Raw genomic sequence first — 27,254 nt, forward strand, 5'->3', positions numbered from 1 at the left:
AACTATAAACATCATATGTTTGCAGGCACATAGTGTATTTTATAAAGAGAAATTGCCAACTACTGGCCTGACATAAATAGTACAGCATTTTTCGGCCTTTTCACAGACTCATCTGAATGTCACATTCTCATGTTACGATGTTTGTATTTTAAAACATTTCTAAAAACAGTTCTGAATTCACAGTAAAATATTGGAATTTTATATGGATGATTTGCTGATGTCGCAGTGACTGATATGTTTAGGCTTTGGGTCAGCGCTGGACTGTATTCTTTAAAAGTGTAGTTCTAAAAGTGTGCCTTAATGACGCCAGTGGCAACTGCAGTGTGTGTTATAAATGACTGGATGCTGTTCAAACCTCATGCCAGATTTTTGTCACTGGGACTAGATCACAATATAAGCCACATCACAAGTGAGTTCAAAAATATATATTTTTATTAGAGACATACACAAAAACAACTGTAACAATAAAGAAGTGAATAATACAATAACAAGACACTATATATTAACAGCAAAGGTGTCAACTGGCTACTCCAGCATGAACCAGTCGTGGTAAGGCATCTGTCCTAGAAGAATTCTGTGCTCTGGAATCTGCTGCAGACAAGCCCACATCAGATCACAGCATTCTGTGAAAAACAAAAGGAGAGGTGAGATTATTATTATTATTATTATTATTATTATTAATAAACTGATTTTCAACTTGTTCTTTGATGAACATCTCACCTTGAGAGAGGGTAAATTTGGACCAGTCATGCTCCAGGTAGTACAGGTCATACGTCGTTGGGAAATCTCCATGCAGCAATGTGAAGAGAAGAACCCCAAGAGAATAGACAGTTGCTGGTTTGGCATGGTAACATCCTCTTTTGTAAAACTCTGGCGGCATGTACGCTTCTGTGCCTGGAGGAGAGACATTTAGTTAAATCTCTGTGTCAGCATCATGTTGATATATATACCAGATGGGTTTCAGGTGTGCTAATTACTGAGCTTTTAAACCGTATATTAATAATGCTTATGTACATTCATAACTAGTGTTGTCAAAAGTATCGATACTGACACTCATCACAGTCATATTTGCTGAGCATGTGAACACCAATGGCCAATCAGTGGTGTTTAACAGCGTTCAATTGGACATTTTTAAAATGTCAGTCCCAAAGTCGATACTTTTGACAACCCTATTTATAACACCTACCAGAAAAGGTGGAGTATGCTGATTCCATCATGTAATCTCCGCAGCCGAAGTCAATCAGTTTGACCTCCAGTGTGTTTGGGTTTACAAGCAGGTTTTGCAGCTTAATGTCTCTGTGGAATACTTCCCGGTAGCAGCAAACATTGGCAGCATGAACAGCTTGGCCCATGATAGTTTGTGCCGTTTGCTCGGTGAGGACGCCTCCGTTGAGTTGCAGGAATGCCTCCAGGTCCATACTTGGCGTAGGCCGCTCCATGACCATGACATAATGGTCTTTGAAGACCTGCCAGTCTAGGAGCTGAATTATATTGGCACACCTGGAGCCACTGCTGGCCATACTTGCCAAGGTGATCTCTAGAGGTGGCTGGTCATGAGACTGAAAACAAAATAATAATGTTGGTTTTCAAACATGGATTTTTAACCACAGCCTGTTGTCTAATATTAAATATAAGACATTTTGAGTTGAACACAGTGACTGAGAAGAGAAAAACAGAAAGTGTAGTGTACTTACAGAGCAGAGATCTTGCATACGTGGTGTCATTTGGGCAAATTTAACAGCCACCTGTTTAAAGAAATAAGCGAACAATTAACATGTGCATCCAGATCATTTCATTCAAATCCTGAACAGAGGTTTCATCAATTTGAATTCTCAGAAAAGTCAAAACAATGAAAGCATGTTTCTGATGATGTTCTTTAAATAGTGAACTTCATCAAAGAATTTGAGTCTACAGAAATGAATACCTGCAGACCATCCTGTATGCGGATCCCCTCAAAAACAGAGCCGAAACCTCCTTCACCGAGCTGCTTTCCCAGATTGTAGCGGGAGCTGATGTCATCTGTTAAAAAAGAAGAACATTTAGCTGACTGGACACAAAATCTTATTCAATTATAAACCAAATAAAAGAGTTTACAACAAATAAGACTTTCTCCATAAGAAAAAAATATTATAGGAAATGAAGGAAGTGAAAACTTCTTTACTCTGTTAAAAATAATTTGGGAAATATTTGAAAATGGAATAAAATCACAGGAGGGCGAATAATTTTGACTTCAACTGTATAATTTTAAAATGTTTGATAAGCCTAAACAAATGTTATGAATTCTAGCAATAAACTTACTATTGTCCAAACAGGTCTCATCATCTGCTGTAAGACTCAGAGCAGAATCATCAGCGGAGTCATCTTGTGAGACCTTCTGGTTCAGTGAAGACTCCGAGTCTTCATCCAGTGCAGAGTCAATGTCAACCTGCACAGAGTCTCCGCTGAACGCTTCAAAGATGCCATCTGTTGAGAACTGCTGGCTCACTGGAGATTCAAAGCTGTTCACTTCAGATTTCACAGTGGAGTCCAAGTCTTCTTCTGCTGGAGCATCAGGAATTGAAGGTTGGAGAACCTCCAGCTCCAGATTGTTCACAGCAGTGTGAAAGAATTTCGAGCTACTGATCGGCTCGTCCTGTAGGTCATGGATCTCCAGTGCAGGGAGCGGATCTAAAGAGGGGAAGGAATATCATTAATATGATTCTGTAACTCTTTTGACTAGATATTTGAAGTTAATTTGCAAAGACATCACTCAATGTATTTTATTATAATCTTGCAGTTTTTCTGTATTGAAGTGATAATTAGCAATAAAAAAGTATGTTTAAACTATATATCTAAAGGCATAAATACAATTAATTATGAATTTCTTCTTTTAAACACAAAAATAGACCTATTCTGAAGAATATTCCTGAAATCAGCAGCCATTAAACTTCACTGTAGGAACTCAAAATACTGGAAGTCAGTATTTGTGTTCAACACAAGAAAGCACCTGAAACAGGTTTTAGGAGTGAATTATGACAGAATATTCACGTTTATGTGAACTGTCCCTTTTAAGAAACTACCTAAAATTCTTAAATGTTTCTAGTCAGTTTTATTTCTTATCTTTAAACAGCTACTCTGACATGTTCGGTGTGTTTTAGCATTGTTTTAGTAATTAAAATTCATAAACCTAATTTACCATCAACAGTAGCTCTTCTGGGGAAACAGGCTTGGAAGAGGGGCGGGTCATCGGTTATCGGATGACGGTGGTTTTCTGTCATGTTGCCGGTGGATGCGAGTGGCTCACGGGGTGGTTCGTGTGCACGCTTGATACCGAACGCTTTCTTTAAACGGGAAATTAACTTTGAAAAGGCCATTTTATCACCGTTGTGTGGAATCGCAGTAAATACTGAACTACTAGTCGTCGAAAGAAGCAATGAGAGTTTCTGCTTGATTCAGTCAGCGTTAATTAGCCACTGATGATGTCAGAGTTACGTGGTTCCATTTGGAACGCGAAAGAACATTTTCAAAACACGCGGGGACTTTTTAAAACACAATAACTCAAACAACTAATGTTGGCTAATTTGCCTTAAAGTGCCCACACATCCACGTTATACACACACACACACACACTTAGGTCAGAATTATTATCCCCCCTTTTTCTTTTCAGTTTAGTCCCATTATTAATCTTAGTCGACACAGCAGATTGAACCACCAACTTTTCCAGTATATGTTTTACACAGCAGATGCTCTTCCTGCTGCAAGCCACCTCTGGGAAACCTTTTAATTTTTTCTCTATTAAATATTTCCAAAATACATTTAAGAGAGCAATACAATTTTCACAGTATGTCTGATATTTTTCTTCTGCAGTTTTATTATTTATTGAGTATAGTATAAATATTACTTATTATTAAGTCTTATTTGTTTTGGCTAGAATAAAAGCAGTTTTTATAAAAAATAAAAAATAAATAAAAACATTTTAACGTCATATTATTAGCCCATTTAAGCTATTTTTTTTCCAATGGTCCACAGAACAAACCATCATTATACAATAACTTGCCTAATTACCATAACCTGCCTAGTTACCCTAACTAACCTAGTTAAGCCTTTAAATGTCATTTTAAGCTGTTTAGAAGTGTCTTGAAAAATGTCCAGTCAAATATTATTTACTGTGATTATGGCAAAGATAAAATAAGTCTTTCACGATGTAATTTCTCATTTTAATAATAGTTTTAAAGGATATCTGTGTGGTATTTAGTGACTCATTATGTTTTTAATTTAAATGAACTAATTTAGTAATGTTTGTATGTAACTGGACTTGAAAAAATTTTTTATCTAAAACTTCTTCTCAATTAACATTAGTGACAACATTAGAAAACCATAGATAAGAGCTGACAGTTACTTACAGCCATTTATTTATTACCATCCTGGGTTTTGCTTTCATTTGCAAATTACTACCAAAATGTAGCACTTAATATTTAGTTAGTTTCTGTCATTTGAAAGTAATTGTTTACAGTATTGCAATATTTCCGTCTCTATTGTAATGTTACACTACTTTTGCATTGAATCTGAGCTCATTTTCGATATCATGGGTATGACCTATTATCTAGACTGTATATCAGTGGTTCCTAACTGTTTAGAGTGGCATACTCCTAACATCCTTCTCCATTCTCTTTTCCGCTCAGACTGCAGTCTCTTCATTTAAGCACACTATTTGCAATTTAAATAAACATTTTCTGTGAATTCTTTACCTTTATGAATTCTTCTTTTTTTACATGAATAATGTTAAAATAAAGTATAAAGAAAAATATACAACTATAGTCAAAATTATGTTTTCCATGCATTAACTGAGCCCGCCAGTAGGTGGCAGTAAAGCCCTGTTTTAAGTGAATAAGACATTTATTCAGTAACAAAGCAACGGTTGCATTTATGAACAGGTCAATGAATCGACTCTCACAATTCATTTCAACCACAGATTCATTCACCAAAATAACCCACTCTAGCCGAAGAAACCACTGGACCGATGTGAATGCTACCAGGTTGGAATAATGATTAATATTCTTGTAGATTGAAGATTTTGTTGACATTAGGTTTTATAGAGTTACAAAAAAGGTAAAAAATTGTTTTAACTGCGAACTGTACTGATTTTGTGTGAACATGCTACATGCTAAGACTGTCATGGCATCCAACAACTGCAACCAGCAGCAGGGCATCCAGCATGACGTTTAGTGTTTACTGTTGAGTAGAAACACGACACACACATTATTTATTATCAACACACACACACACAGACGGAATATCAGAAACTTATCTCAGCTCCAAATTAACATCACAAACTGCCCTGAGAAGTAACAGAGACTTCTTCCAGAATCATTAGTCATTTATAATTTTTTGTAAGTTTTATTTATAGCCTTTGTAAATAGTGAAAGAAATTTATCTTTGTGTTCCTACAATTTTTAGCCTTGTAAAGGTAAAATAAATATGTATAGAGAATACAGTATTTAAGAAGAATAATGGACATGTCTCTGTGGATGCTGCTTTAATGACAGTCTGTATATAACGGTAGGCTGGAGGATTGACGTCATATTGCTATGAAACAGTTCCTAGCTGTAGCTAAAATGCTTATAAAGAAGGTTTTGATCATTTGCAGTTATATCTTTAGCTTCTTCAGTTTTACAGATGTCTTTCTTTAAACATGGCTACAGACAGGAACTTTAAATGCAAACCAAATAAATCAAAGCCTCTTTATCTGAATCTAACACTGATTTTCTTGCAGCTGTCGTGCTATAATATTGTACAATTCTGGTTTTACAAAGCTGTTGTCTGCTGCATATGATCAGTGGTGGAAAGAGTACAGAAAGATCATACTTAAGTAAAAGTACCATTACTTGCCTATAAATGTAGTGCAAGTAGAGTAAAATTATCTGTTGTATTTATTACTTAAAGTATGAGTAAAAAGAAGCCCTTTCTAAAGTACTCCAGAGTAGTAAGTATTACGCTGTAAAAAGCTGATGCATTGGCAACCCTAATTCAATGTCCAGTCAGCGTCTAAAGACATTTTGATGTACAATAATGATGTCAAGTGACGTTGATATTTGGTTGATTTTAGGTTATGTTATAAAAGCATCAAGCCAATATCTTAAACCAACATCACGTTGATGTCAAATACTGACCAAAATCCAACATCTGATAGCTGTCATTGTGGTAACGTCCACACAACCTCAAGCTGTAACATCTTTAGACGTTGATTTTAGGTTGGACATCCGATTTTCATTTCCAAACAAAATGCAGCGTCTCCTTGACATTGGAAGACAACGTCAGTCTGATGTCGTGTTGAGGTCTTGTGCCTGCTGGATGTTTAAGGCCATTTCGGTCATCATACAGTAAACACCCATGATCTTCTCATCAGTGACATGCATCTAAACAGTCTCTGGGTCATTGATTTGATTAAAGATTTTGGACAATTTTAATGCTTGCAAACAGTTTGCTGCAATTATAAATCGCCCAAGTCTTGAGGTAGATCTTTATGTTGCGATTTACTTTCTGTGTGCGATTTAACTGGACAGGAATCACAAGACTGATTTTTCATATTCCCATAGACAAGACAAAATAAAGTAGTGACTAGTTGAAGTAGTGGAGTAAAAGCACCGATACAGCACTGAAAATGTACTCAAGGCAACACACATTTTTAAAACTACTTAGTAAATTACAATTTCTGAAAAAAGCTCCTCAATTACAGCAGTTTAAGTATTTGTAGTGTTACTTTACACCACTGCTTCTCACTACACAAAGTCTGTCTTGAATAAAAAGGAAATCACTTTAAACATTATTAACACATAATATAATAATTTCAAAATCACTTTAGACAGAATTGACACATAATAATAATATCAAAATCACTTTAGACAGTATTAACACAATTATAATATCAACACAAACAGGAAAACAGTTGTTTACTATCATCAAATCCTTCAGTTCCACTCGAGGTCTCCATGATCCATGCCCTGGTTTGGTGGCTCCTGAAAATAGAATTATAAAAAGTCGGTGACCTGATGACCTGAACATTCTTATATTAAGCAATGTGTTCACTTTATTCAGTAGTCAAAATCATTTCACAGGTAAAAACTGATTCAAATAATCAAATTAATAAAGCAACGATAAAAAGGATGATGAGAAAACACTGATCCTTGTTTGAGACTTATTGAAAGACAGAAACAACATGCTAATTCATGCTAGAATCATGCTAACAACATGCTAATTCATGCTAGAAACATACTAGTAACATTATTAGAATCTTGCTAACAACTCATGCTGGACTGTCTTTAAATGGTTACATTGTTGACTGCAAGGATCTTCAACATTCTTTTTGTCATCTTGACACTTTTTCAAACTAAATAATCTACTTCTAACAGGCTTTTTCAAGCCACTATAAAGTTTGTCTTCAACCTTTATCATGTCTTAGGGAGGAAACCTATGCCTACAATAAGGGGAACATACTAACTCCACACAGAAATGTAAACTGGCCCAGCCGGAACTCGAACCAGCCAACCTCTTGCTGTGAGGCGACAGTGCTAACCACTGAGCTACCGTGCCACCTGGAGATCATATCTTCTTCAATGGTACAAAGTTGGAGTGTAATGCTGCACAAGAATGATGCTTTGGTTGGGTATGGCTACTTTGGCTTTCAGTTTTGTGTTACAATTTGATTTGATTCTGATTCACAAGTTCTAATTTGTATTCTTGATTGAATTCTTCAGTGTGTTAAATGAAAATATATAAAGCTAGAAGTTAAAATGTAAGTTCCACACACGCTGTTGTTGAAAGAACACTGTATTTGTTCAGTGGTACAGTGGTGTTCAGTGGTATTGCTGCTTATTAAACTGAAATACACATTCATAAAATGTTTGACATTTTTTTTATTAATATCAGCTCCATTGTTTTCCCCGTTTTAAAGCACACAGTTCTTCTTGAGTCTATATCTAGGGCTTGCGAAAATACTTTTGGGCACTTTGTAGAGGCTTTTTAGATCCAAATTCGTCTGTTGTAGTGACGTCCAATCAGTTCCCAATAGATTAAAACAAATTCCGCCTTATGTTTATTTTTCAGAAGCCATCTCACTTACGAATACACCAAATCAGCACTAAATAGTTACAAATTCTAAATAAAAGGCACAACTGGTTTATGCTAACTTTAAATTTCCATCAGCATTGATGCCTACAGGCTTTTTTTTTTTAGGTTCTCGTTCTGGAGGTGCTGTCTCGCATGCTGACGGTCAAGGCCAAAAAAAATCTGAAAGCAAGGCTGGAGCAGTGGTTGAGGTCAAGAAGGAGGAGCAGCCTGAAGAGGAAGAAGATGACGTTGTTGATGCAGGCGCTCTTGATGATCAAGGTCAGTGGAGTGCAGATTGCATTCAATATATTTCATCATTTCCTATATTTGAATGTATTTTAATTGTACACACAGGTGACAGTGATTATAAACCAGCTGATGAGGAGTCCAGGTCCAGACTGGCTGTCAGGCACTTCACTCCTCCTCCCTCCTGCTCTTCATCATCTAACGCATCTACCTCACGGAAACATCCTCGCAGGATAGTGGGACCTCATCGCAAATTTCTTCCAGATTCAGGTTAGGGTTAATCTAGCTTTTTGGGTCACAGAGGTATAATAAGTGAAGTTTCACAAACTAATTTCAAGAGGAGTGTGATATGATTGACAGCTGGTCCCTATCAGTAATCATTATCTTGCTAATCGGATTATTCAAAATTTAACATAAATATCCAGCCTAACTTTTCTCCCTATCTTCGCTTTGGAAGACCTCCCCCCATCCATTCAATCCCTTCTCCCACTTCCACAACTCTAAGATCGGGCTACACGGTGGCTCAGTGGCTGACACTGCTACCTGACAGCATGGTTCAAGTCCTGGCTGGGCCAGTCGGCATTTCTGTGCGGAGTTTACATGTTCTCCCTGTGTTTGCGTGGGTTTCCTCCAGGTACTCCGGTTTCCTCCCACAGTCAAAGACATGTTACGCAATTGAATTAAATAATAGTAACAGTCAAAGGCACTTAATACCAAGCTTCTCTAATTAAGTATGCACTGGTGTCGTTGGCGGTCAATTCCTTCAGAGCTGTCTTTATTAATCAAGGAATAGGCCAAATGAATCGGGGGGAGCTCTCGAGAACTACCTGATCTCATATCCCTCTAAATGGTCATTGACCAGACGGCAGCCCCGGGCTCATCTATCTCTGAGCTCTGGGTTCTCTTTCGGGACAGCATGCCAAACCTACTAACATGGTCAAGCATTATTTAAGTGTGAAAATGTTTAAATAGCAACTTTGATATGAGTGGGATAACCCTAAATTTTATAAACAGAGTCACCAGCAGCACCATCTGAAACCAACAATACAGAGGATCCTCGAGCTCCTGAAGAAGCAAGTTCCTTTGGATTGGAGAACAGATCTTTTTCGTTTTCCAATGGGACAGTAGTGGAAAAAGGAGTCAGCCAGTCAGATTCTGAGAACAGAGATACTTCATTAAACACCAGCCTCGATGATCTTGAGTTCCTGCCCAAAAAAATGAGGACGACCTTCCAAACGCTTCCTTCAAAAGAAGTACAAAAAATACATGAATCGCAAGTAAGTATTGTTTTACTACTTGTTATGACTTCTTGATGTTAATCTAGAGACTGAAGTATGTAACATTTATATTGTACCATAGACCATTCTGTGTAATGCGGGAGAAAATGAAAACCATGCATCATCCAAAATACTGCCAAAAAATAATAATTTATTATACAAAATCAAAGTTAAACAGAAATTAGTAATAATAAAGAAGAAGAATATAGATAACAACAAATACTACAAAAGGTTAATTATACACAGTTTATATGAACAAGAATAATCCAAAAACAATAAACCCTGCAGGGGAAGAGGACAAAAGTGTCGGTGAAAGAAAAGAAAATAACAAAAACAAACTAACTCCGCTTAACCTTTTTACCTAACTGAAAACAAAATAATCGAAAAACCAGTCTTCAGCGTGTGCCTGGCCTAACTTACCTACTCTAACCCAACCAAACAGAAAAATACAAAGACAGCGCTCACTCCTAAACCTGGGCTATTTCTCAATTTCAAGTACGCAAAAATTGCACTTGCGTCCTTGGAAGTTCAGACTTGCCAAGTTCAGACTTGAAAGAACGAACTCCTGAGGACGCAAGGACACAAGTCGGGTACTTCTTCAAATGGAACTGCAGTGTACTTTATAACGTCTCTTACCTCACTCACCATGGATTCATCAGTTTCACTGTACATTAACAATAAAATGATTTAACTATATCAAGCACGACCCTTTAATTAATATTATATTAACATTATAAATCTACATTATGTATACATATATTCATATAAATGTGAAGTAAAATGAGTTATTATATACAGACACGTTTCTTTGATTATCAGATTTAATAAACGGCAATGGTAATTATACAAGTGTATACACAATAACAAATAAAGATAATGTCAAACAATTAGCCTAACAAAGATAAACAACATACAACATGGTAACCTAAATAAAAACAATTATAAAAGGTAACAAAATAATACTGCCAAAATAATACACCTGAGAACAAATGATAGATTTAAAGACCAAAAAATGTCCGCTAGATATTCACAAGATGAATTAAAAATCATGTTTTAACTACAATGGAGTGATGAGATCCAGCGGTACATCCGAGATGGACTGGCCGAAGTAAAGCTGTTCTCGGTGGGGGAGGTGATGAAGGAGCTCCCGCTGGCAGGCTGGGAGTTGGAGTTCGCATAACCTGAGGCACATCGTCAAAAACGCTCTATCTTTGTGAATAAACTGACGATTCGAGTTTAAACAACTACATTCTGCCTGAAAAAACTTTTAACGCTTTATTTTGTGACACAGTAAAGGAGTATTTTTAAAACCGTGTGGGTTTTCCCCTCTGCCATTAGCGTTTGCTGGTTTAGCTGCAATGCATTCTCTGAGCTTCCCAAGTTGCACAAGTCACCTCTCGAAGCATCTTTGGTGAAAAACGCAGAGCAAGTACACATCCGGGAATTTTATCTGTATTTGGCAAGATGTGAGCTTTGAATTGGAACAGTACTTTGGTGACGGTTGATGACGTTTCACAAGGACACAAGAACGCAAGTATAGACAAGAACGCATATTGAGAAACAGCCCAGGTTCGCTAGGTGTTGTAAGAATGTTAGTCGCGTGACATTTCCTCTCCAAATCCTTTGGGGCAACTGCAAAGTTTATCAACAAACGATCACAGATGAAGAATAAAAATAATGGAAGTAGGCAAGATGGCAATGTCATCTTTGTCAACTCATACCAAAAACAAAAGAAATAACAAGAGGCAGATTAAAACAAACAACAAGGCAGGAACGCAAATGCCTCTGTACGGCGTCTCAATTGTCATCCTTTTAAAAACCTGGCGACCACTCAGATTGGCTGCAGAACCCGCCACATCACCCAAGATAATGAGGATTGACCGATACTACAGCCAATAGCAATCAAAAAGGGGTTGAACCTGTGAAATAGAGAGGATCGAGACAGAGGCTGTTTCTTAATTCCAAGAACGCAGAGAACAAACTTGCGTTCTTGTGGAGACCGGTCTTGCCAGGTGTCCTCAGAAGAACAAACTTGGGAGACAGTGAGAACAGACAACACGTCCTGTGAGAAATGAGATGCTGCATTCTTCCTGATGGCCACATGACCACATGAAATTTTTTTAAAACATTACAGCACTCATACAACGATTTATTGTTTTTCCCTTTTTCAAAATCTGTACTATGCATAAAAACATTATAAATACACGTTGCACAATATAAATGAAACTGATTTTAATATGAATTTCAGCAAACAAACACCCTTAATTTGTTTATTCCTTTATTAAGATGTCCATCCTAATGTTTATATTCACCGTTTCATTTAAGGGAAACTCCTGAGGTAAATAAGTGATATCTATGAACTTTAATAATAAATCTGTATACAATGCTGCGCTTCCCACCTCCAGTCGCAATGACTTCTGGGACTTCCAGAGTGAGATCGGTGCTCAAGTCTGCATCGGTGTGTCCTCGATATCAAGAACACATCTGGGAAGTTTCACGCGTCCTCTGTTCTTGCAGTCTTGAGTATTGGAACTGAACTTTGGCAGCTGATGATGACGTTACACAAAAACACGAGGACGCAAGACCACTGAAGAATGCATATTGAGAAACAGCCAGAGAGATTTTGAGATTTTAAAAGTATTTTATTATAAAAAAAAATCCAACAATCAGTACAATTTCAAGTAACACCAAACAAAATGAAGCAAAAACATTTATCTTAAACCAAGTGCAAAAATGAGTTCATCATCAATGACCTCACACAAGATCCCTTTAACCCTTTTACTAAAGCAAGCTAAAAGACAGAAGATCAATCATAGCTTTAACGGACCCAGTCATCGACTTTCGCTTTACGATTTAAAGGGCTAGCATTGCACCAGACCCCCGTAGGTGGTTTCGTTTGAAAGTGTAGAATCTATATTTTATGCACATATGCATAATTTTGTTTTTATTCTACTGTACAAAAGTTATTTACACTTAAATACACAGTATTTTGGATACCTTAGCTGGGTGTTTTACATTGGTTCGTTTTCATATTTTTATTCATATGACACATGTACAAGTTACATCTCAAATGAAAGCTCTTGCCAGTGCTCATACGGTTTTAGCATTCTTTTTACTGAATTATATTCACATATCAAACAGTTGCCGAATGAATCGCTGTGTTTCCATGGTGCAGAAATGAAAACAATACATTTATGATCACTAAGCAGCCCCAGATAGCACAGACAGCTGTCATCTCTTACCTTATGCTGTGTGCTTCAGGGCCATTTCTCCTCTGTTTTTAAGGTGATGTGCATAAGTAATCCTTTTATATGTCTGACGTGGTCCAAACACAGTGAATTATGTTTGATCAAACAAAAGAATAGTGAAACATGAAAACAATGATCGGTCACTGTGGCTTGTACAGCACCTCTCATCAGTTGGAATACAATAACTTTTGCATAGATTACGGTAGAGACATTATATATATACACACACATACACACATATACAGTTGAGTTCAGAATTAATAGTCCCATTTAGAATTTTTTTTCCTTTTTTATATATATTTTCCAAATGATGTTTAACAGAGCAAGGAAGTTTTCACAGTATGTCTGATAATAGTTTTTCTTCTCGAGAAAGTCTTATTTCTTTTATTTCAGCTAGAATAAAATTTTTTTAATTTTTTAAAGATCATTTTAAGTGTCTTGAAAAATATCTAGTCAAATATTATTGACTGTCATCATGGCAAAGATGAAAAAAATCAGTTATTAGAAATGAGTTATTAAAACTATTATGTTTAGAAATGTGTTGAAAAAAAATCTTCTCTCTGTTAAACAGAAATTGGGGAAAAAAAAACAGGGGGACTAATAATTCTGACTTCAACTGTGTGTATATGTATATATTCGTAAAATTCACACCTGATTACGGTGTTCTTGTTTCTTCTTTTTAGGAGCCGAAAGATAGATGTGGTAAGATTCAAGATGCAGAAATAATATTAAAAAAATTATTTTATTGACATTATATTTTACTAACTCTGACCAGTCTCATGAGGGCAGTTTTTTATGTGACAACAGTCTTGTGTCCACCTTTCACAGGTTTCCAAAGTGCCTGAGTTTCCATGTTCTATGGAGCGATTGCTCCATGTTTTAAATTTCTGTCCAGGGATGTCATGTTTTGATCCTCGACTAGTCTCACGTAGTCAAGTGATGCGATTTCGCAGGTCAGAGTTCACCAAGTTTGAACTGTGCACCACAGCGAACTGAGAAACTTAACACATGACCCTGCGTTTTCGGTCTGACGCATTCGCGTGTGTATAAATGGAAGTCTATGGGGAGAAAAGTCAAGTGTGAGTTCTGCGATTACACCTGTAATAACAAGAAGCACCTGCTCAATCATCAGCTGTCCCACACCAACAAAGAAGTGAAGAGTGCAAGCATTCAATGAACAAAGAAGACTTCCTGGTGTCCCACATCACCATTAAACACACTGGTTAGTGTTGTAATTATCAGGAATGTTTATACTTCATGAAGGGCTGGGCGATTAATAGCAGACAATTTTCATGCACATTTTGTCAGTAAAGCCGGTTCTAGTAAACATCCAGCACATGTGTTCAGATGCAGTAGCGTTTACTACACACTACACAGAGTCATTGTACACTGATAAGCTATGCAAAACTCAAATGACAGAGATAATCATTCTGTGATAATGACAGCTGTTTGTGCCACTTCAGCTCATTAGCAGAGACTGAAAGACCTGTAATGGATGTGACAAAGGAGACGTCCAAAACATGCAGTGTTAGTGGTCCTCCAGGAACATGGTTGAGCAACACTGATTTAAAGGTATGTAAACAACCTATTCAAGGTCCTAACCTATTTCATGTTGTACATGTTTAATTTCTGTAGCTTCAGAGAATCCAATAAAGTCCAGATATTGATAAATAATGTTATAGCAGCCGGTTTAACGTTAATATATGATTGAATTGCTTTTTAACAGCAACAAAGTGCTACAGTTATGAAATAGTTTGACAACAGCTTGGAAATGTTCATGTGCCAGTGACATCACCACACAGAATGTTGTTACTCCAGTCTCACTTCATAACAGTCGATTGTTTAAAATAAATCTTTCTGGAAGAGTATTTCATAGTCTTGTGTTTATTAGACATAATAAACCAATGAAAATAGTACAATATTCTTTTTATTCAACAAGGGTTAGTGGTATTTCCTGGGTTTCTTCATGGGCATTTCATCATGGGGCTTCTGTGAGAGCGCCCTCTGGCTTTTGGCAGAGATTTACTAAAGATCAGACCATGCCTCCCTGACATGATATGCATGAGAATGTATGATTTGCTCAATCGAGTTTGCAATTTTTCATTACAACTTCTCTCAGGGATTTTTCCAAACTCACTTAAAACTGCAGTTGTTAAACAACTCTTGAAGAAGAGCAACCTGGATAACACCTTATTGGGCAATTACAGGCCAATCTTAAATCTCCCTTTCATTGGCAAAATCATTGAAAAAGTTGTTTTTAACCAGGTTAACAAGTTCTTTAGCTTCAAGAGGTGTTTAGACAATTTTCAGTCTGGTTTCAGAGCACATCACTGTACGGAGAGCGCTCTTATAAAGCTAATCAATGATATACGCCTAAATACAGATTCAGGCAATAGATCACAGCATACTTCTGGATTGGCTGGAAAACTGGTTTGGGCTGTCTGGCACGGTCCTCAAATGGTTTAGATCTTACCTTGAAGATAGAGGTTACCATGTCAGTATAGGTGACCATAGGTCGAAGTGGACACCCATGACATGTGGAGTCCCACAAGGCTCGATTCTGGCACCTCTCCTGTTCAGCCTTTACATGCTCCCTCTGAGCCAAATAATGAAAAAAAAATAAAAAATCTACCACAGCTATGCTGATGACACTCAGATCTACCTAGCCTTACTGCCTAATGACTACAGCCCCATTGACACCCTCTACCAGTGCATTGATGAAATTAATAGTTGGATGTGCCAAAATTTACTTCAGTTAAACAAAGAGAAAACTGAAGTCATTGCATTTGGGAATAGAGATGAGTTTCTCAAGGTGAATGTGTACCTTGGCACTAAAGGTCAAACAACAAAAAAATAAGGTCAAGAATATTGGTGTGACTCTGGAGTCAGATCTGAGTTTCAATAGTCATGTCAAAGCAGTCAGTAAATCAGTATACTATCATCTCAAAAACATTGCAAGAGTCAGATGCTTTGTTTCCAGTGAAGACTTAGAGAAACTTGTTCATGCTTTTATCAGCAGCAGGGTGGATTACCGTAATGGACTCCTCATTGGTCTTCCTAAAAAGACAGTCGGACAGTTACAGCTCATCCAGAACGCTGCGGCCAGGATTCTGACCAGAACCAGAAAATCGGAGCACATCACACCTGTCCTCAGGTGTTTACACCGGCTCCCAGTTACATTCAGAATAGACTTTAAATGGCCTAGGACCTCAATACATTACAAATATGCTCACTGAATACAAACCTAACAGATCACTCAGATCTTTAGGATCATATAAACTAGAAATTCCAAGAGTTCAGTCAAAGCGGGGTGAATCAGCTTTCAGCCACTATGCCTCTCGCTGCTGGAATCAGCTTCCAGAAATGATCAGATGTGCTCCAACAGTAGGCACATTCAAATCAAGACTGAAAACACATCTGTTCTGCTGTGCCTTTACTGAATGAGCACTGAGCTACGTCCAACAAATCGCACTTTTATGTTTTTCTCTTCTTTTTCATTCTTTTATATCACATTTTGCCTGTTTTTATGTTTTTTAAAATCATTTTTATTATTTGTCTTCATTTTTCTTATACTTGTTTCTTTTATTCTTGTTTATGTAAAGCACTTTAATTTGCCACTGTGTATGAAATGTGCTATATAAATAAACTTGCCTTGCCTTACAATTAATGAAACAGGGCTGTTCAGTATTTGATTCTGATCAACATTTTGAGGTCTGCAATTTATTTTCATGGAAGCAAACAGCTAAAGTAGCTCCAGGCAGGCATTATACTGAATGGTTTCAATTGTTTCATAGACCACAAATGGCAAAAATCAAATCACAGTAAAACTATAGGCTTTTTCTGATCTAGCTAAGAATCTGGTCCCACACACAGCAGTAGTTTAAATAAAACAATGTCTCTAGGTGTGCTAACTGTAGTACAAGTGGGATAAATGACTCTGATCTATTAAAGTTGCAGTATTTTTCTAACAATTTAATGCCTGTCATCAATTATTCCTCAGTTAAATTGGTGGAATGTTTTCTGATCATGTCTGTTCATCTTTACCCAGAAACGCCCTTCTCCTGTAAAATGTGCCACTTCACGATGTGACACAGGAAGAACCTGCGGCTACATGTGCAGTGTCGCCACCCTGAGACTTTTAAAGAGTGGAGTGGAACACATCCAGATGAGCCGATCCGGCGACAGCAGACACCTGTTTTCACCCTGGAGCAGATTGAGGAGCTGAGGTTACAGCATGAAAACCATGAATTTCAAGGGACCTTTGTGAGTACATGGATGTGCATCTAGTATGTAACGGGCAGAAAAATTCTAGTATATTTTCCCGAAAGTCTAAACTAATGTATGAATGTTTTGCTTACTTGATGTGAAATGCATTATGTAAATCACTTTTAAATGTATGTCACTATTTTGTTTTTAGATAAAAAAGGGAAAAAAATGCTACTTATTTTCAGGAAGATACAGTATATATTATGCTTATTATATATTAGTATATATAAGTCTGATATGCTGAATGCACAGTTACCTGTAGGTCAGTTTTGGTCACAGTTCTAAATGTTTTTGCCACCCTCAAACATTAGTAGTAACTATAGTAACTCAATGAGAGTTGCTGGAGCTTTTTAGCTGAGACACATTTCTCTTCTTACCATGAGAACATCATCATGTGCTTCACCAGGGAGTTGTTGGGGTCAACCACCTTAACAGAATTCTCAAATATTTGTAGAGAGAAAGCTGACATGTTATTATCTGTTATTAGATTTGCCATCTCATATACACACAAAAGAGTTTAGTCAAATATCAAACTGCAAAGACAAAAATATAACCTGGCAAATGAGGCGACGCAGTGGCGCAGTAGGTAGTGCTGTCGCCTCACAGCAAGAAGGTCGCTGGTTCGAGCCTCGGCTGGGTCAGTTGGCGTTTCTGTGTGGAGTTTGCATGTTCTCCCTGCGTTTGCATGGGTTTCTTACGGGTGCTCCGGTTTCCCCCACAGTCCAAAGACATGCGGTACAGGTAAATTGGGTAGGCTAAATTGTCCATTGTGTATGTGTGTGTGTAAATGAGTGTGTATGGGTTTCCCAGTGATGGGTTGTGGCTGGAAGGGCATCTGCTGCGTAAAACATATGCTGGATAAGTTGGCGGTTGATTCCGCTGTGGCAACCTTTTTTAATAAAGGGACAAAGCCAAAAAGAAAATGAATGAATGAATGAATAAATAACCTGGCAAATGACCATGTAATTAGTGATATAAACAATGACTTGCCATGTATTAAAGGATTTTAAATGCACTTTATGGAGCCAAAGAACCACTAATCATTGCATCCAAAATCATTTAATAAACAGCAAACCATCGATTATTTGATATTGATTTGTTTTTAAACCTAAAGGTAACAGTGGACCCTCTTACTCTCTAAACCATGGAGTCCACAGGGAACACATCTGTATCCCAAGATGCACTGAGCAACACTACCATCATTTACGAGCAAGGTCAGTAGAAAAGTTATCAGTAGATCAGTGATTATATCTAAAATATGTGTGTATTTTTAAAAATTCATCTACACATATTACACCATTCACATTGTGATAATAATATTCAGATTGCTCATTTAAATAAATGTTTACCTTCTCTAATAGCCCAGAACTCAGACCTCTCACCTTAAAATGCTTTAGATCTGCTGCTGTACACGAAAAACGACAGAGAACTACAGGTATTGTGTGGCACATTGGTATTTTGTATTGGAATAAGTCATAATTCTATTGAAATATAAACTGCAGGGTTCCCATTCTTCTTGAAAGTACTTGAATTTCAGACATATGAATACAAAGCCTGGAATGTACTTGCAAACAAACATAGGTCCTTAAAAGGTCCTATAGGTCCTCAGCCATCAGACTTCTAAACAGATAACCAACGCACATAACAGTCTCTTTTTCTGCTCAGTACAACACTACATACTCCATCCCATTTTGCACTTTATTTTATGCATTTTGCATTTTATTCTTTATTCTTTTTTTGCACATAATCCAATTGCGCTAGGCACTTTTTGCATAATAAGCACAATAAAAAACAAAACAAAAAACACTGTACACTGTTTACATCTTTTTCATTACTCAAATCAGGTTTACATATTGTTTACTTTCATAGATATTTATATACTTATATTTTACATTTAATCTTTGGTCACTTCTGTGTATATATGTGTATTTATGTGTATGTTGTGTATGATGTGTATGTTGTGTGTATGACTTCACTGTGGACGGCAAAGTAAGAATCTCATTGTACAGGGAGACGTGTTACCTTACTGTGCACATGACAATAAACAGTTGAATTAAATTGAATTGAATTGAAAAGTGCATGAATTTTAAGTATCAATAGTAGATAGACGATGCCATCATCCATTGCCAATGGCCGATAGACATCACAATGCTGAGCCGACATCACAATCTTCTACCTTGCCTTGTCGCAGCAGCAACCCGCTTGCGAAAAATACACACGCCCTGTTTACACTAATACGTCTTAGTTTAAAATGGCATTTCAGAACAAAACAATCCACGTTCACACTGGCATTTCACCTAGCATTTCTGAAAAGATCTCTATCCACACTACACCACTGAAAACGCACATCATGTGACCACACACACACACTCTGTCATGCACTCTAGCATACTCGCACATCTAAGCTCCAGGCAGTCAGCAAGTGCTTTGAGCACAAAACCCCAGGGAGCAGTGCACGTCGGACAGTTTATCAAGGATGTACCGCTGGATCACGTCTCACTATAGTTATTAAATTATAGTTATTATTAGTAATCTTTAATCAAACTTGTCTCTAACTAAGGACTCTTCAGTCTTGTATCTATCAATCAATCTGTCACTTTCAGGTTTGTCGATGCCATTATAACGACACAGATCACTCTGCCTATTCATGCCAGAGTCCTGCGGAAAAAGTTATTGACAGGTGGTATTTTGTGTGCAACTTATCTTTATTTATATATGATTTGGTTATGGGTAAAACAAAGACCATGCGGGTCAGGTAGTTGAAACGGTAGGCTACACATTATTAATTTGTTATGAATTAATTCATTATTCATAAATAATTAATTCACCACTGGTGACGATGCCATCATCCATTGCGATGTTTCACAATAGACATTGTACTTTGCCAAATGGTTGACATCGCCCAACCCTAATTTAAAGTCGATGGTGTTATTTTAACAATTACTGCTTTCAAAAAACTGAGTGGAAAGAAAATAAGAAATTCATCTTTTACAAATGACAAATAATGAAATTTATTTATACTTCAGGTACCACATTTGAATATTACCAGTACTGAATTCTACTAGGTGTATTAAAGTTTTTTAAAGTTGTTTAAAACAGTCAACATGTTTTAAAATGACACATTCAAAACATCATAATTATAACATTTTAATGAACATTAAGTGTTAGTGAAATGTTAAGTACAGGAAGGATTTTCGTGGCACTATGTATGCTGGGGTCTGAATTGCAAAGATGCCCGACTTAAAATAATGAATGATTTAAAAGTCCTTGAATTTGGTGTCCATCAAAGAGTGGGACACTAATGACATCTGACATTAGGCCATACGTAAATTCACTTCAGTGCATCTTCAATTCTATACTTCTATTACAATGTAGATTGTGTCAAAGCAGCTTAACATAGAAGTTCTAGTAAATTGAAACTGTGTCAGTCCAGTTTTCAGAGTTTTAGTTCAGTTCAGTGTGGTTTAATTTTCACTGCTGAAAGTCCAAACAGTAAAGAGCAAATCCATCAAAGTGCAGCTCCACAAATCCTGAACCATGCAAGCCAGTGGCGACAGTGAAAAGGAACAGTGAAAAGGAACAAACTTCAACAATTGACGAAAGTAAAAGAAAAAACCTTAAGAAACCAGGCCCAGTTGAAATTTTCGTGCTGAGCTGCAGTCTAGGCGCCGGAGACTGGAGAACACGTTCATTGTGAAGAAGCTGCAGGAAGGAAAGTCAAACAAACTAACATAAGTGCAGATGCTGTTCAAATTATAATGTCTTTTGGGAAGTGTTCCCGGCTCCAGTTGTCCTAAATAATGCAGAGTAAAAATCCTTTAGAGGATTTGGATTTCAAAAGCATTTGTGTTTGATGTGTATGCTAATGCACAGAGATGTGTCTTTAATCTAGTTTTAAGCTGACAGAAAGATCTACCGCCTACAGTTGACTTTGATATTCTGGGAATAATCAAGTGTCCAGAATTAATTGAGCATATTGGCTGTGAGGGGCTATAATACACCAGGAGCTGCCCCAAATACTGGCGAGCTAAGCTGTTCAGGGCTTTGTAGGTGGTCAATAAAATTTGTAAAAAAAGTAAGATTCACAAATGATTATTTTTCCATTTTTCCATTACAAATGTGTGTAAAACTGCGATATTGTGTTGATTAAATATTATTGTGAAGTGTTATGAGACTTTCATTTTCTCACAATAAATAATGCCAACAATCACACAGTGACACAAAGGTGCTTTTATCTGGAAGGTTATAGTGTGTGTGATTTCACAGAGGGCTTGTGGATTCAGAATATCAAGATGAACACAAAAACTAAAAAAGTTGTGCAAATGCATCTTGTAAAATCTATTTTTCCATTAATAAGAGATCCATATCTTTAAAAAGTGGATTTTGTTTACACCATGTGACCTGTAGATGCAACAATAAAATAAAAAAAATGCATTTAATGTACATTTTATTTGCTAAATATGTTATAGTATTTTGCACAATTTGAAAGGTTATGATATTTCCTAATCACCAATGTGAGGTATTTATGTCATAAATGTGTGTGTTTGTTTGTCTGTGTGTGTTTGACAGCAGTTTAGAGGAGCCCTCAGCAGAGCCTCAGGTGATGGAAGTGAGTACTGAGCCCTTGTCCATCTCTACACCTCTCAAAGAAAATAAAGAGAAGTTTTACGTTAGCTCAGGCTTGACAGACGGAAACCTGCAGCAGGTGGAGGTGAGACTGTGTTTTGTAAGAATTCAGATAGAATAACCAATAGTCCTAATGGAAAGTTAAATTGATTAAATCCTCTGTCTGCAGCTCAGCAGTGAAGCTCCAGCATCTCCTCCGCTGTCTCCATCACCCCATTCTCAACAGCTGAACACCAAGCGCTTCTCATGTCGCATCTGCATGGAGGCTTTCCATGGCCGATCGGACATGGAGAACCACAAGAGGGCGCACATCGACCCCAAAACATTCAAATGCCCCGACTGTGATTTTGCAGCACCTTCTTAGCCAGAAGTCAAGGTGTGTTGGGTTGAGCTTTTCATTTTTTATGCTGCTTTTTTCAGATACTGCTTTTCTTGTAATGTGTAATGTGGCTGTTTGTAAAGGATTTGCGAAGTTTTAAAGAACATAATGCATCATAAATATACACTCACCGGCCACTTTATTATGTACACCTGTCCAACTGCTCATTAACATTAAATTTCAGTTCAGACAATCACATGGCAGCAACTCAATGTTTTTAGGCACGAAGACATGGTCAAGACAATCTGCTGCAGTTCAAACCGAGCATTAGAATCGGATAGAAAGGAAACTTCTGATCAAATGGGATTTTCATGCATAACCATCTGTAAGTTAACAAAGAATGGTCAGAAAAAGAGAAAATCTCAAGTGAGCGGCAGTTATTTGGGCACAAATGCCTTGTTGATGCCAGAGGTCAGAGGAGAATGGCCAGACTGGTTCCAGCTGATAGAATGGCAAAAGTAAGTCAAATAACTACTCGTTACAACCGAGGTATGCAGAAGAGCATCTCTAAATGCACAACACGTCAAACCTTGAGCACATGGGCTACAGCAGCAGCAGAAGACCACACGGGGTGTCACTCCTGTCAGCTAAACACAGGAAACTGAGGCTACAATTCATAGAGGCTCATCAAAGTTGGACAATACAAGACAGGAAAAAATTGCCTCGTCTGATAAGTCTCAATTTCTGCTGCAACATTTTAAAGGTAGGGTCAGAATTTGGCGTCAACAACATGAAAACATGGATCCATCCTGCCTTGTATCACTGGTTCAGGCTGTAGGTGGTGGTTTTGGTTTAATGCTGTGGGGGATATTTTCCTGGCACACTTTGGGTTCATTAGTATCAATTGAGCATTGTGTCGATGCCACAGCCAACCTGAGTATTGTTGCTGACCATGTCCATCCCCTTATGAACACAGTGTACTTATTTTCTGATGGCTACTTCCAGCAGGATAAAGCACCATGTCATAAAGCGTGGATCATCTCAGACTGGTTTCTTGAACATGACAATGAGTTCACTGTACTTAAATGGCCTCTACAGTCACCAGCTCTCAATCCAATAGAGCACATTTGGGATGTTGTGGAACAGGAGATTCACATCATGGATTGGCAGCCAATAAATCTGCCGCAACTGCGTGATGCTGTCATATCAATATGAACCCAAATCTCTAAGGAATATTTTCAGTCCCTTGTTGAATCTATGCCATAAAGGATTAGGGCAGTTTTAAATGCATTCTGAGTCCAACCTGGTACTAGTAAGGTTTACCTAATAAAGTGGCCGGTGAGCACTTAAAGTAAAAACAATTCTGCCAAAAAAAATTACTCATTATTTACTTAAGTAGTTCATCCATTTTAGTTTCTTTCTTCTTTTAAACCCTAAACATTATATTTTAAAGGCTACTGGAAACCTGTAACCATTTACTTTTACAGTATTTGTTTTTCCTACTATGGAGGTCAATGTTTACAGGTTTCCTGCTTTCTTCAAAATGTGGTAAACTATCCCTATAAGGAGCTTTCAAAGATGATTTTCAGATTTCAGAAAATAATACCCTCTCTGAATGTAGCTATTAAAGAGACAGGATCCTTAAATTATTTGTTTCAGACACTGAGAAAAGATTCAGAATCTGTTTCAAATGGGTGTAAAGCATTTGACTTCCAAAACAAAATGAAGGCACTTCAATATAACATTGTGTTTAAAAAAGCGCACAGACTGACAAAACGTAAGTGTAGGGGAAGTAGCTTTGGATTAAAGTCTTTGCCTGTGTGTAATTATTATAAACGTGTACATATATATTTTTATCCTAGACTCACATGGCCTTGCATGCATATTTGAGGCCTCATAAATGCACCAGCTGCAGTTTTGCCTCTAAAAACACGAAAGACCTGCGACGCCACATGATGACACAAACCAACAAGAAGCCTTACTCCTGCCAGGTGTGCGCCTAAAGGTGAGCAATCATTCAAATAAATTAGCAAATCTTAGAATTTGTACTGTTTACATTATTAATACAGATACAACCATAAATGCTTTCCCAACTTAAAGGTGCAGTAGGTGTCTGTCTTCAGAAGCAGTTGTTGTTGTGCTGGTTGAAAGTCTCTTCACATTCCAATTGTACTGCTTAAAGTTAATGATCTAAATGTGTTTATATGCATTTTTATATTTTGGGTAAGGCATAAAACTAAAAAAATGTTGATTCAATTAAATAGTCAGGCCGACATCTCATGGAATTCCGATAAGCAGCTCAAACTGTCTGTCAGCAAATGCAGATTTAAACAACTGTGCAGCCGTTTGTACGCAGCTCCGTCGACAGCTGTTTGTGCATAGACGAACTGCGCGTTCACGAGAGAGTGAGAGAACTCGCGTGCGCGATCGGCAAAAACATGCTGAATCAAAACTTTTTAAAAACCTGAATCAATACTGGGGTTACCTTTGCACACTGAAGAAAGGATGACACCATGGCTGAAGGATTTCTCTTAGACAGGTAATGTTTTGTTTTAAAATTATTTTAGCTTCACGCAAAGCGGATGTAACGTTGTATGTTGTTGTTACAAATGGGTTATATCTTCACAGAAGTGTTGTTCAGCCACTTAAATCTTCCGGTGAAAGATTGATAAGTCTATTTTCAGTTTCATAAGGGACCTTTTACAGCATCGATAATGTAGATTTGAATTAGTTTAACAACAAAACACAAGTAAGTACCGCTATTCTGCCTAGCCTCTCCCTATAATGTTTACCATGCAACTCTAAATATTCGCTCTGAAATAGCATGTCAGTTTGGCTTAGTAATGAGTGTAATTCCAGCACACCGCCGGACAAGCACTAGTCACTTTTAACACACAAGAGAGGGTTATGCTGTCATCTTTAAGGTGAGCGTGCTCCTGTTTCAGGAGGCGTGGCTCTGGACGGCTAGGATTCAGAGTACTGTAATTCAGAGATTAATGCTAAGCTGTTAGCATTGTGGAAGATCACCTACTGCACCTTTAAAAGAAATGGCAATTTACACACCCACAGGCTATCTAAGACGCGGGGGATTTTTAAAAAAAAGATTTTTAGCTGAAACTGTAATAAATTGCCAGTGTAAAAGTGTAAACGACACAGAAACACATTGTTCCTCATTGAAACTCTCAAAAATTATTTTTTTGTTCAACTGTAACGGCTCGCTTCGTCCCGTCACAGCAGACCATCATCATCAACAATGATGAAGAAACTTTAGCTACACTGCAGAGTAAGTGCTGGAATGAATATAATTGAATGGAGGAACTATGATGTCAATTTGTTGCAAAAACCCAGAAGCGAGTTCCGGTTCCCTTGTCCCGAAGTCAATGGGCTTCTTAAATGTGATTTTGGTTAAATCGCTTAAATAAGGCTTGTGGCTACCACAAACTCAAGATACTTTCACATTTTATTTTACGACACAAAATACATTAGATATACTCCACTCTTGAATTTTTTTTTTATCAGAGACATTATACGTCTTTGAGGTGAGCTTGTCTGGAATGCAGCCCAAATTTACAGCTTGTGTTGGACATTTGGATTTGTCTGTTATTTGGTGAAAGTGTTTTCATAAATCATATTTTATATAGGTTGTAGTTTTTTTTTCTTATTGGGCCTTCATATTGTGTGAAGATAATGACCATCATGACAGATTCATTAATTTCATTAGGGTTAGGGTATCATTTATTTAAATAAAGCTATTTAATAAAGATTCTGCTTACCATAGGACACCCGGTCTCTTTCCTGCTCTCAGTAATGCAAAGTTGTTAATAAATTTGTAAAAATATATAAATATTTACTGACATTTAAACATGATTATTTTACATTAACATACATCTAATGATTTTTTTTCTTTTTTATTTTTTTTTCTTCATCTAAACAAATTTTTAACTATAAATGCAATATTTATACTCCTCCTGAAACTCTTTTACACTCACCTTAGAACGTATATCATATGTGACTGTATGGGCTGCTTTTTTCTGTACGTCATAACAAAAAATAATGTTAATGTTCTCTATCCATGATGGCATTTGCAGGCGTTTGACAGACTTGCCCCTCATTTCTGTCGTTTATGAAAAAGAATATGGGATTTGTCATAGCTAGGTTTTCACTAAGTTTAACGGGCTATGTGCACGCAGGCAATACACTTATTTAAACATGTCTTATGATAAGAATCTAAAGGCACATTTCTAAAACGTACAGTACATGTTTTAAAACTTATATAACAACTGTAAAGCAAAACAAATGTATTTCTCATTGAGAAACTATCCAAAAGGCATGTACTGTAGGTCTGTATAAATGTTGTGTGAGGATTATCCTGTTGGACAAAACGTGTAAGTGTAATGAACTGTGTTTGAACACAGAGCTAATTATTTGCAATCTTCGAGAAGTCTATGGGAAAATCTTATGGGGATTTTATTGAAAGGAACCAGTTTTATGCTAGCAGCCGATTGGCCTACAAGGTGACGTCATAGTTCCTCTACTCTGTAGTCACACAGCCCTGGTCTGTTTATTAGACACATCTTGTTACTTTGTTGCATTAAATTACTTCTTCTGTGATTTATAGATTTGCAGGCGGGTCAAACGGTCATCAGCCCAGAGAGATTACAGCAAGCGCTGGGTCAGAAACACATCATTGTGGCTCAGGATCAAAGTCTTTCTGACTTTCTCATTTACAGCCTGTATTTAATGTTGGGTGGTTATCGAAAATCACAAAGAAGAGTATTACATTTGATCTTGTATCTAATGCAAGGTGGTTTAGATTTTATAAAGTGGTAAATCTATAAATGTAATATAAACTCAGGTTTTAGAGGCATGTTTTTGACAAAATGCTTCTTTTATTAGGAGGAGGCGGCATATATTCAGCAGATCACAACAGTAGATGGACAGACCGTACAGCACTTAATGACCAGAGACAACCAGGTCACTGAGGTATGACTCAATTAATAAAGCTTTTTTCAGACAAGCAGTAAACACACACTCTAAAGTTTGGTTTTGAAGAGATTTTTATTTTGATCTACATTTACTATAATATATAAAATAATAAGTGATTTTTTTCCTGCCCTAGTTTTAAGGTTTTAAACCTTTTTGTCTAAAGATTTTGCAGACAAATGAGAAAAAATTAGTGGTTTGAAG

General features: G+C 37.1%; 3 protein-coding genes across 4 annotated transcripts in view; 2 read left to right on the plus strand and 1 right to left on the minus strand.

Annotated features, from left to right (window-relative positions):
* LOC137496354 (zinc finger protein 335) overlaps positions 1-2,828 on the plus strand; it is a 95,397-nt gene extending 92,569 nt beyond the window's left edge. Inside the window, exons 24-26 of the mRNA XM_087264033.1 lie at positions 243-409; positions 510-644; positions 2,313-2,828. The gene's annotated coding sequence lies outside the window, so the exon portion shown is untranslated. The remainder of the gene's footprint in view (positions 1-242; positions 410-509; positions 645-2,312) is intronic.
* On the minus strand, positions 415-4,719 carry LOC110438804 (serine/threonine-protein kinase pim-1). Its single transcript, XM_087264724.1, has 7 exons — positions 3,176-4,719; positions 2,299-2,667; positions 1,925-2,019; positions 1,695-1,745; positions 1,187-1,559; positions 721-894; positions 415-623 (listed from the first exon to the last, which is right to left on the minus strand). Exons 1-7 carry the CDS (start codon positions 3,351-3,353, stop codon positions 526-528), a joined length of 1,338 nt encoding a protein of 445 aa, XP_087120850.1. The 5' UTR covers positions 3,354-4,719; the 3' UTR covers positions 415-525.
* A 212-nt stretch (positions 4,720-4,931) lies between these two features.
* Positions 4,932-27,254, plus strand: part of LOC137496359 (zinc finger protein 335) — a 31,252-nt gene continuing 8,929 nt past the window's right edge. The window contains exons 1-17 of one of the 2 annotated variants that reach the window (XM_087264752.1): positions 4,932-5,015; positions 7,439-7,642; positions 8,212-8,364; positions 8,440-8,601; positions 9,346-9,608; positions 13,540-13,558; positions 13,685-14,078; positions 14,320-14,428; positions 16,905-17,119; positions 18,237-18,336; positions 18,484-18,557; positions 21,692-21,833; positions 21,918-22,124; positions 23,930-24,072; positions 25,302-25,350; positions 26,686-26,739; positions 26,964-27,050. In XM_087264752.1, the coding sequence (XP_087120878.1) occupies positions 7,627-7,642; positions 8,212-8,364; positions 8,440-8,601; positions 9,346-9,608; positions 13,540-13,558; positions 13,685-13,701 (630 nt within the window). In that variant the 5' untranslated portion in view covers positions 4,932-5,015; positions 7,439-7,626 and the 3' untranslated portion in view covers positions 13,702-14,078; positions 14,320-14,428; positions 16,905-17,119; ... (6 more) ...; positions 26,686-26,739; positions 26,964-27,050. Of the gene's footprint in view, positions 5,016-7,438; positions 7,643-8,211; positions 8,365-8,439; positions 8,602-9,345; positions 9,609-13,539; positions 13,559-13,684; positions 14,079-14,319; positions 14,429-16,904; positions 17,120-18,236; positions 18,337-18,483; positions 18,558-21,691; positions 21,834-21,917; positions 22,125-23,929; positions 24,073-25,283; positions 25,351-26,685; positions 26,740-26,963; positions 27,051-27,254 lie in introns of those variants that run through there. The other variant, XM_087264753.1, reaches the window with a different exon arrangement.

Source organism: Danio rerio, chromosome 8, assembly GCF_052040795.2.
Source record: "Danio rerio strain M-AB ecotype USA chromosome 8, GRCz13ab, whole genome shotgun sequence".
Taxonomy (NCBI): domain Eukaryota; kingdom Metazoa; phylum Chordata; class Actinopteri; order Cypriniformes; family Danionidae; genus Danio; species Danio rerio.

Excerpts from the sequence above, each read along its gene's own strand:
- LOC110438804 (XM_087264724.1), bottom strand. The coding sequence starts at position 3,353 with ATGGCCTTTTCAAAGTTAATTTCCCGTTTAAAGAAAGCGTTCGGTATC. Across the intron at positions 2,020-2,298 it reads TGAGACCTGTTTGGACAATA|ATGACATCAGCTCCCGCTAC; the intron begins GTAAGTTTATTG and ends CTTTTTTAACAG. Across the intron at positions 1,560-1,694 it reads GTATGCAAGATCTCTGCTCT|TCTCATGACCAGCCACCTCT; the intron begins GTAAGTACACTA and ends TTTTGTTTTCAG.